This window comes from Lipotes vexillifer, unplaced genomic scaffold, assembly GCF_000442215.2.
Source record: "Lipotes vexillifer unplaced genomic scaffold, Lipotes_vexillifer_v1.1 scaffold675, whole genome shotgun sequence".
Taxonomy (NCBI): Eukaryota; Metazoa; Chordata; class Mammalia; order Artiodactyla; family Lipotidae; genus Lipotes; species Lipotes vexillifer.
Genome location: NW_006794000.1, coordinates 823,493 through 835,013, shown reverse-complemented (window position 1 = coordinate 835,013; position 11,521 = coordinate 823,493). Strand labels below are relative to the sequence as shown.

Genomic DNA, 11,521 nt, shown 5'->3' with positions numbered 1-11,521 from the left:
ATATATATATATATATAACTGAATCACTGTGCTGTACACCTGAAGCTAACACAGTATAATAAATCAACTATACTTCAATAAAAAAAAGAAAGTAAAAAAAATAAAGTTTATGTTTGCAGTTCATTTTAATTTGGTGAATACATATGGGACAATATTAAACAGCTAATAATTAATTAGAGTAGCAGTTAATATAATGTGCTACAAGTTCTAAGTTTATTTTGTGTTTTTATACTTACTAGAAATAAATGTTGAAAAATAAATTTTATTGTAATAACAAATAAATAAATATAATTATAATAAATTTTAAAAATATATAGTATTTCTCAAATGTTCCTTCCATGACATCCTTGAAAAAAAGTTGGGAGACCCTCCCCTCTAAGAGAGTAACTATTACGTATTTTCTTGCCCTATTTTAAAATACTTTATAGAACTGAGCACTTAATTCTATTGCATTCAAATACAAGTGATATTGATGTCTATACATTTTTTATTGCAGAAGTTTCTCCTCAAAAATTTAGAAATGTCACTCTGCTGTTTTTAAATATTCACCATAAAATGACTAAAATATAAAGCTGAACTGATTTTTGACATCTTTGAAAAATGATTCTGTTTATTCTCCTTAAAAAATTTGCTGAAGTCAGAAAGAGAAAGACAAATACCGTATGCTAACACATATATAGGGAGTTTAAGAAAAAAAAATGTCATGAAGAACCTAGGGGTAAGACAGGAATAAAGACACAGAGCTACTAGAGAATGGACTTGAGGATATGGGGAGGGGGAAGGGTAAGCAGTGATAAAGCGAGAGAGAGACATGGACATATATACACTACCAAACCTAAAATAGATAGCTAGTGGGAAGCAGCCACATAGCACAGGGAGATCAGCTCCGCGCTTTGTGACCACCTGGAGGGGTGGGATAGGGAGGGTGGGAAGGAGGGAGACGCAAGAGGTAAGAGATATGAGAACATATGTATATGTATAACTGATTCACTTTGTTATAAAGCAGAAACTAACACACCATTGTAAAGCAATTATACCCTAATAAAGATGTAAAAAAGAATTTGCTGAAAAATTTTCCTCTTGAAATTAAAAATTTTAAACAGGAAATGTTACAACACTGATTTCTGCTTATAAATTTTTTACAGTAAAACATAAAACTTCATGATTTTTCAGTCACTTTAATCAGATCTAGAAAGTATATCGTTTTTTCCCATTACACCTTTCAGTGTTAGTTTTAACTGGTTCTATTATTTTCATCGTGTGGGTTGGTCTTTTTCCTGTTTGCCCATCACAGACTCCGACATTTTTCCATCTCTTTACCTATTGTTTTTGTTTACTTGATCATGCTTTTGTGCTGCACTTTTGTGAAAATGTGATATTTTGGTGCCAGAGTTTTTGAATAGGTGTGTAGAATAAACTGTGCAGTTCACACCATTAACAAAATCCTCTGATCAAGTCAGAAATAATAATCTGGTTGTGGTAGAGTTTCAACGAGCAATTCCTCTGCCCAAAGGTGGCCATAGGGATAGAATAATGACAATTCATAATGGTAGTCTGAAAATTGTCTGGATTAATATTTTCCAAGGCAGTGATTTACTTCTCCTCTAAGTTAATTTCTGATTTTTATACATTATATCTATCTCTCTCTATCTCTATATATCTTATACATTATATTTATACATAATGTATAATATATAATTTATACATTATATATTTATACACATAACTATATTTTCATGTCAATATATTTTCTTTTTTGCTATTTTGAAAAATAATTATAAGTATAATTTAAAAATAAATAATATCATTTATAAATTAAAATAATTATAAATCATATCACTTTCTATATTTTTCTCATTTTTCATGTACTCTATTTTAAGATAAATTCCAATTTTCTGTTGATCTAAAAGTCTTTATTGCTTTCCTTTGGTGCTGTATGTTCTTTCATAGGCCTTAATATTTTTGTTTGTTTACTTCCTTAGTTGATCTTTTGTTTGTATACTTCATTAATTGATTGTTTACTTCACTAATGGATTTTTTGATTGATTCATGTCAACTTTGCTTATAAATCATAAGTAGCTGCTTCTAAAACATCACAAAATTCTTCTGAAGAACAGCATAGTTGGCTGGGCTACCACTTACTCTCACCTAAGTAGCTTGGGTAGTAACAATTGTTATGACTTATTTTCAGGGCCAGAGGGTATATAAGCTACAGGTCAATTTTCATATTTGCAATAATGCTGAAAGCATACAACTTTCTGGCATGGAGTCTAAGTTTTAGGCCTGTTGTAAGTAGAGGAGCAGAGATTTGTACAGATGATTCTAGGATCAGATAATAGGCCAGATGATGAACAATGCTCCAACACTACCTCTTTTCTAGACATTTTAATTAAAGACAAACTGACCACAATTTCTTATGGAAAGGAAGGATAGATGTAGGAAGGAATGTGTATTCTGTTTTCCTGACATATTTGCATCTAAAGAGAACTACTAAGTTGTGGGACAGAAGTATTTAAAAAAAATCATAGTACAAGGGGAGAAGCAAGCTATAAAAATTCTCTATAGACTGTTGAATGCAGAGCTATATTTTACATATATGAATGAAAATATTTATATCTATATCTACATATATATCTATATAGCTCCATGATACAGAAGGTTCTTATTAGTTATCAATTTTATACATATTATTGTATATATGTCAATCCCAATCTCCCAATTCATCCACCCCTACCACCACCCCTGCTTTCCCGCCTTGGTGTCCACACGTTAGTTCTCTACATCTGTGTCTCTATTTCTGCCTTGCAAACTGGTCATTGGTACAATTTTTCTGGATTCCACATATATGTGTTAGCATACAATATTTGTTTTTCTCTTTCTGACTTACTTCACTCTGTATGACAGTCTCTAGGTCCATCCACATCTCTACAAAAGACCCAGTTTCATTCCTTTTTATGGCTGAGTGATATTCCATTGTGTATATGTACCACATTTTCTTTATCCATTCATCTGTCCATGGACACTCAGGTTGCTTCCATGTCCTGACTATTGTAAATAGTGCTGTAATGAACATTCTGGTACATGTGTGTGTTGAATTATGGTTTTCTCTGGGTGTATGCCCAGTAGTGGGATTGCAGGGTCATATGGTAATTCTATTATTAGTTTTTTAAGGAACCTCCATACTGTTCTCCATAGTGGCTGTATCAATTTACATTCCCACCAACAGTGCAAGAGGGTTCCCTTTTCTCCACACCCTCTCCAGCATTTGTTGTTTGTAGATTTCCCGATGATGCCCATTCTAACTGGTGTGAGGTAATACCTCATTGTAGTTTTGATTTGCATTTCTCTAATAATTAGTGATGTTGAGCAGCTTTTCATGTGCCCCTTGGCCATCTGTATGTCTTCTTTGGAGAAATGTCTATTTAGGTCTTCTGCCCATGTTTTGATTGGGTTGCTTGTTTTTTTAATATTGAGCTGCATGAGCTGTTTAGATATTTTGGAGATTAATCCTTTGTCTATTGATTTGTTTGTAAATATTTTCTCCCATTCTGAGTGTTGTCTTTTTGTCTTGTTTATGGTTTCCTTTGCTGTGCAAAAGCTTTGACATTTCACTATGTCCATTTGTTTATTTTTGTTTTTATTTCCCTTCCTCTAGGAGGTGGGTCAAAAAGGATCTTGCTGTGATTTATGTCATAGAGTGTTCTTCCTATGTTTTCCTCTAAGAGCTTTATAGTTTCTGGCCTTACATTTAGGTCTTTAATCCATTTTGAGTTTATTTTTGTGTATGGGGTTAGGAAGTGTTCTAATTTCATTCTTTTACATGTAGCTGTCCAGTTTTCCCTGCATCACTTATTTTTTAATTTTAATTTTATACTTTTTAAACATCTTTATTGGAGTATAATTGCTTTACAATGGTGGTTAGTTTCTGCTTTATAACAAAGTGAATCAGCTATACATATAGATATATCCCCATATCTCTTCCCTCTTGCATTTCCCTCCCTCCCACCCTCCCTATCCCACCCCTCTAGATGGAATCAAACACTGAGCTGATCTCCCTGTGCTATGTAGCTGCTTCCCACTAGCTATCGGTTTTACATTTGGTAACCCAGCACCACTTATTGAAGAGACTGTCTTTTCTGCATTGTATATCCTTGCCTCCTTTGTCATAGATTAGTTAACCATAGGTGCGTGGGTTTATCTCTGGACTTTCTATCCTGTTCCATTGATCTAAATTTCTGTTTTTGTGCCAGTACCATATTGTCTTGATTACTGTAGCTTTGCAGTATAGTCTGAAATCAGGAAGTCTGATTCCTCCAGCTCCATTTTTTTCTCTCAAGATTGCTTTTGTTACTTGGGGTCTTTTGTGTCTTCACACAAATTTTAAGATTTTTTGTTCTAGTTGTGTGAAAAATGCCATTGGTAGTTTGATAGGGATTGCGTTGAACCTGTAGATCGCTTTGAGTAGTATAGTCATTTTCACAATATTTATTCTTCCAATCCAAGAACATGGTATATCTCTACATCTGTTTGTATCATCTTTGATTTCTTTTATCATTGTCTTAAAGTTTTCTGAGTACTGGTCTTTTACCTCTTTAGGTAGGTTTATTCTTAAGTATTTTATTCTTTTTGTTGCAATGGTGAATGGGATTGTTTCCTTAATTTCTCTTTTGGATCTTTCATTGTTAGTGTATAGGAATGCAAGAGATTTCTGTGCATTAATTTTGTATCCTGCAACTTTACCAAATTCATTGATTGCTTCTAGTAGTTTTCTGGTGGCATCATTAGGATTTTCTCTGTATAGTATCATGTCATCTGCAAACAGTGACAGCTTTACTTCTTCTTTTCCGATTTGTATTCTTTTAATTTCTTTTTCTTCTCTGATTGCCATGGCCAGGACTTCCAAAACTATGTTGAATAACAGTGGCAAGAGTGGGCACTGTTGTCGTGTTCCTGATCTTAGAGGAAATGCTTTCAGTTTTCAACCATTGAGGATGATGTTTGCTGTGGGTTTGTCGTATTTGGTCTTTATTATGTTGAGGTAGGTTCCCTCTATGCCCACTTTCTGGAGAGTTTTTAATCATAAATTGGTGTTGAATTTTGTCAAAAGCTTTTTCTGCATCGATTGATATGATCATGTGGTTTTTATCCTTCAGTTTGTTAATATGGTGTATCACATAGATTGATTTACATATATTGAAGAATCCTTGCATCCCTGGGATAAATCCCACTTGATCATGGTGTATGATCCTTTTAACGTGTTGTTGGATTCTGTTTGCTAACATTTTGCTGAGGATTTTTGCATCTATATTCATCAGTGATATTGGTCTGTACTTTTATTTTTGTAGTATCTTTGGTTTTGGTATCAGGGTGATGGTGGCCTCGTAGAATGAGTTTGGGAGTGTTCCTTCCTCTGCAATTCTTTGGAAGAGTTTGAGAAGGATGCGTGTTAGCTCTTCTCTAAATGTTTGATAGAATTCACCTGTGAAGCCATTTGGTCCTGGACTTTTGTTTGTTGGAAGACTTTTAATTACAGTGTCAATTTCATTACTTCTTATTGGTCTGTTCATAAATTCTATTTCGTCTTGGTTCAGTCTTGGAAGGTTATACCTTTATAAGAATTTGTCCATTTCTTCCAGGTTGTCCGTTTTATTGGGATAGAGTTGCTTGTAGTAGTCTCTTATGATGTTTTTTATTTCTGTGGTGTACATTGTAACTTCTCCTTTTTCATTTCTAATTTTATTGATTTGAGTCATCTTTGTCTTTTTCTTGATGAGTCTGGCTAAAGGTTTATCCATTTTGTTTATCTTCTCAAGGAACCTGCTTTTACTTTTATTGATCTTTGCTATTGTTTTCTATGTTTCTCTTTTATTTATTTCTGCTCTGATCTTTATAATTTCTTTCCTTCTACTAATTATGGGTTTTGCTTGTTCTTTCTTTAGTTCCTTTAGGTGTAAGGTTAAATTGTTTATTTGTGACTTTTTTTTTTTGTCTTTTGAGGTAAGATTGTATTGCTGTAAACTTCCCTCTTAAAACTGCTTTTGCTGCATCCCATAGGTTTTGGATCGTCATGTTTTCCTTGTCTTTTGTCTCGAGGTATTTTTTTATTTCCTCTTTGATTTCTTCAGTGATCTCTTGGTTATTTAGTAACGTATTGTTTAGCCTCCATGTGTTTGTGTTTTTTTTATGTTTTTCTCCCTGTAAGTGATTTATAATCTCATAGCATAGTGGTCCAAAAAGATGCTTGATATGATTTCAATTTTCTTAAATTTACTAAGGCTTGATGTGACCCAAGATGTGATTTACCCTGTAGAATGTTCTATGTGCACTTGAGAAGAAAGTTTATTCTGTTGTTTTTGGATGTAATGTCCTATAAATATCAGTTAAATCTATCTGGTCTGTTGTGTCATTTAAAGCTTGTGTTTCCTTATTAATTTTCTGTCTGGATGATCTGTCCATTGGTGTAAGTGAGGTGTTAAAATCCCCCACTATTATTGTGTTACTGTTGGTTTCCTCTTTTATAGCTGTTAGCACTTACCTTATGTACTGAGGTGCTCCTATGTTAGGTGCATAAATATTTATAATGTTATATCTTCTTCTTGTATTGATCCCTTGTTCATTATGTAGTGTCTTTCCTTGTCTCTTGTAACATTCTTTATTTTAAAGTCTATTTTATCTGATATGACTATTGCTACTCCAGCTTTCTTTTGATTTCCATTTGCATGGAATATCATTTTCCATCCCCCCACTTTCAGTCTGTATGTGTCCCTAGGTCTGAAGTGGGTCTCTTATAGATAGCGTATATACAGTCTTGTTTTTGTATCCATTCAGTGAGCCTGTGTCTTTTGGTTGGATCATTCAATCCATTCACATTTAAGGTAATTATCAATATGTGTGTTCCTATTACCATTTTCTTAATTGTTTGGGGTTTGTTTTTGTAGGTTTTTTTCTTCTCTTGTGTTTCCCACTTAGAGAAGTTCCTTCAGCGTTTGTTGTAGAGCTGGTTTTGTGGTGCTGAATTCTCTTAGCTTTTGCTTGTCTGTAAAGCTTGTGAAATCTCCATTCAATTTGACTGAGATCCTTGCTGGGTAGAGTAATCTTGGTTGTAGGTTCTTCCCTTTCATCACTTTAAATATATAGTGCCACTTGTAGTTTTTCTGCTGAGAATTCAGCTGTTAACCTTATGGGAGTTCCCTTGTATGTTATTGGTCGTTTTTCCCTTGTTGCTTTTAATAATTTTTCTTTGTCTTTAATATTTGCCCTGAATTGGTACAGCCGCTATGGAGAACAGTGTGGAGGTTGCTTAAAAAACTACAAATAGAACTACCATATGACCCAGCAATCCCACTACTGGGCATATACCCTGAGAAAACCATAATTCAAAAAGAGTCATGTACCAAAATGTTCATTGCAGCTCTATTTACAATAGCCCAGAGATGGAAACAACCTAAGTGTCCACCATCAGATGAATGGATAAAGAAGATGTGGCACATATATACAATGGAATATTACTCGGCCATAAAAAGAAATGAAACTGAGCTATTATTAGTGAGGTGGATGGACCTAAAGTCTGTCATACGGAGTGAAGTAAGTCAAAGAGAAATACAAATACCGTATGCTAACACATATATATGAAATTTAAGAAAAAAAATGTCATGAAGAACATAGGGGTAAGACAGGAATAAAGATACAGACCTACTAGAGAATGGACTTGAGGATATGGGGAGCGGGAAGGGTAAGCTGTGACAAAGTGAGAGAGTGGAATGGACATATATACACTACCAAATGTAAAATAGATAGCTAGTGGTAAGCAACGGCAAAGCACAGGGAGATCAGCTTGGTGCTTTGTGACCACCTAGAGGGGTGGGATAGGGAGGGTGGGAGGGAGGGAGACACAAGAGGGAAGAGATATGGGAACATATGTATATGTATAATTGATTCACTTTGTTATAAAGCAGAAACTAACACACTATTATAAAGCAGTTATACTCCAATAAAGATGTAAGAAAAAAAAAATTGCCAATTTGATTACTATGAGTCTCAGTGTGTTTCTCCTTGTGTTTATCCTGCCTGGGACTCTGTGCCTTCAAGTGTGATTCTCTGGGAATTCCTCCTCCCATTGCCAGACCCCCAGATTGGGAAGCCTGACAAGGGCTCAGAGCCATCACTCCAGTGGGTGGACTCCTGTGGTTGTTCTCCAGTTTGTGAGTCACCCACCCAGCAGTTATGGGATTTGATTTTGTGATTGTGCCCCTCCTACTGTCTCATTGCAGCTTCTCCTTTGTCTTTATATGTGGGGTATTTTTTTTAGTGAGTTCCAGTGTCTTCCTCTTAGTGACTGTTCAGAAGTTAGCTGTGATTCTGGTGCTCTTGCAAGAGGGAGTGAGCACACGTCTTTCTTCTCCACCATCTTGAACAAATCTCCCCTCCTGTATGTTTCTACTGTTTTGCTCCAAAAGTTACAAGGCAGTATGTAATCCCGAGTGCACTTACCTGGAATCCCCAAGTGATAGCCAGTAGTGAAATTTGCTTTAAATCCCCCTTTTGCCATCACATCATCAGTGATAAAAAGCACAGTCATTCTGTTGGTGGTTGAGAACACGTCCTTTACTGGACCAGACCCTGTGTACACAGCTGCTCAAAAAAAAGAATAATCAGTGAGATGATCCTTTGACTCTAGAAGGAATATACCCTTTTTCTCAGTTCTGTCTCCCACATGTATGCAACATGCAGCCTGGCTTGCTCAGGAAGCACCACATGTAAGTAAATGCATACACTCTCTTACATTTTAGGCACTGCTTCTAGGAAAGCCAACTTCTCTACTGATCTTTTCCAGTATTACTTAAGGTTTCTGCAGCTCTATAATTTAATGATGAATTACTCATAATATTGTCTGGCTTTGCATCACTACTATTCAAAGCTCATGTTATCACAGAAAAATAATTGTTTGCCTGTTTTTAAAGACCCTTATAAAATAACAGAGCTTATAGTCTCCCTTAATAAATTTTTGTCTAAATTTATTTGATATTTTTTATAAATTAAATCACTAACCTAATCTGAAAGATAAATTAATTAGAGACAGATAATATAAACCTAAATGATGGTTTTCAATTTTTTTCCCTCTAATCCCTGGGCTTTGAGGGTTTCATAAAGAATAAAATATTCTTTATTAAAAACTAAAGACTTCAGTTAATTTAAAAATACATTCATCTTATTAAATATTTTATATATTGGAATCCTTGAAAGTGATTCTGTATCAAAAGAACTTCTCACCCACATATTTGAAAAGGATGATTCTGAGATCCTTTTGGAATTTGTATTTACTTTTCCGTGATTGATGGAAATACTAAGAGGTGAAATGATAAAAATTGATTTTTCTTAGATCATGAGAACACTGAAGTTTTTATTAGAAAGACAGAGTAAACTGAAAATGGAAAAACTACTCAAAATGTGTTTATAACTGTTTTGAAAATCAAATTTGAAGTTCCTCAGTTCTTGCTAGCACAAGGCTCCTCACCCCACCGAGACTTTCATTGTTATTTGTTCTGTGTGTGGCTCTCAAAATCCTCTCCCAGGAAACTTGTACTTTAGAACTTTGTGGGATTTTTCTGAAGAGCCTACATAATGGTGACTGATTAGTATGGCTGGGGAACCCTCTCCACCACACTGCTCCTTCATTGCTATAGAGCATGCCCTTTGGAGTCTTCATCCACTGGTTGCAGTGTTCATGTGATTGCATAGCTATCTGGCCGGATTTTATAGGAAATAATTAATACAGGTCTAAAGCACAGTTAGATAAAACACTTTTACTTGTAAAGTGTGCTGTTTCTGCATTCCAGTTGACATTTCATGTATTTTCATAGTTCAGTGCATGACTTATCAAGAGACACTTCTTTCTTAAAAATTGGTAGTAATTGAGCAAGATATTAGCCATTATACTTGATAGATTTTTATTATATTAACATGTATTTTATGATCTAGGTATAATAATTTCCTCTAGAATAGAACACTTTCCCCCATGTCTATTTAAAAAAATTAATGATCAACAGATGTTAGGGAAAAATCAACTTGCTCAACTTCTGACTTATTCTCAGATACTTATATAGAAGCAGCTAGTACTAGAGACAAAGACAATCAAAGTAATAGTGAAACACAAAGTAAAAAGCATTTAAAAATTTTGCATAACAAACACAATTGTTCCTCTAGTTTGAAGTGAAATAAAGCATAATATAATAGCTATCTTTGGAAATACGATGTACACATAATGCATAGAAAACTGCATAATGGATGTTCTTAGCTTTTAGTCTCTAAAGTGTAATGCTTATTTTAGTAAATTAATATCAGCTGGTAGGAACTGCTGACCCAAAACTATGAATCCTCGTTTGCCAAGAATGCTTCAGAAAAATACCATTCTGTCATCATTGTAAACACTCCCCATATTGGAAGCGTGACATACAGTTTGACATGTTACTCTACTGCTGTAATTTCACTTTGCTAGTTGTAAAAGAGTGACTACATTTATTGAGAAATGCTCTCTCCATCAGTCCAGTATTTAACCTTCACAATATTTAAACTGGAGACTTACCTAAGAGCCTTCACATATATTTAACATACAACCTTCACAATATTTAAACTGGAGACTTACCTAAGAGCAAGGAATCATCTTCACCATCTCTGATTTCAACAACATCTGCAATATTTTCTAAGTCAAATGCTTGAAAGTGAAGCTGAATATTTTTTCCCTTTTGTGCATTTAAATTCCAAACACCTTAAAAGTAATAAATAACAACATAGTTTAAACATAGTTCTTTTGATTCCTCTTCAAAGCTTCAATCTCTTGAGAATTTCAAATTACTTTCAAAGATTTATTTCATTTTATATAAACCAATATTCCAAGCTGTTTGTGTGTGTGAAGAAACATTTTGTCTATTCCAGAATATATGTAGTAAAATTTCAACTAAATATGAAATAATTTACTGTAATTGAATTTGCTTTATTTCATATAAAATGGAATAATTTAATCAAAGCTTGCCAATAGCCTTTTACTCCTACAATCTAAAATTTATGAATGTCAAAGATGTGAATATTCTATTTCCATTTATTTTATTTCCACAACTAAATGCAGAGGAAAACGAGGTGATTAAAATGCAATTTGTAGGGCAACTAAACTTTAATATTTCTTTAAGTAATTGTTGCCATTATTTAGATGTGTCATATGATGGTAGTTCCTTTTGGAACAAAACAAAACAAAATTACTAGCCTTAGTAACAATAAACACTCCTTGTTCTTTATTGATCCCTTAAAAGATTTAGTCTTTAGATTTTGTTCTAGGCTCTTTCCTCATTCTGCGTGAGTGTTCTCATTCACTCTTAAGGAAATCATTTCATCAACATAGTAATGACATCTAAGCCTTTATTTTCTACACTTTTTTTTGAGAAGTAGATCCATTTATTCAATTATTTACTGTGTACAGATGTACGTACGTATATCAAATTCAATGTGTAATACAGGGAACAATTATCTC

At 34.0% G+C, this 11,521-nt stretch overlaps 1 protein-coding gene across 2 annotated transcripts in view; it reads right to left on the bottom strand.

Moving 5' to 3' along the window:
* The window catches only part of TMPRSS15 (transmembrane serine protease 15), a 129,620-nt gene that overhangs the window by 45,659 nt on the left and 72,440 nt on the right, over nucleotides 1-11,521 (bottom strand). For both annotated transcript variants that reach the window (XM_007466971.1, XM_007466972.1), the window contains 2 exons: nucleotides 10,643-10,765; nucleotides 8,491-8,631 (listed from right to left, as the gene is read on the bottom strand). In XM_007466971.1, coding sequence (XP_007467033.1) covers nucleotides 8,491-8,631; nucleotides 10,643-10,765 — 264 coding nt within the window. The remainder of the gene's footprint in view (nucleotides 1-8,490; nucleotides 8,632-10,642; nucleotides 10,766-11,521) is intronic.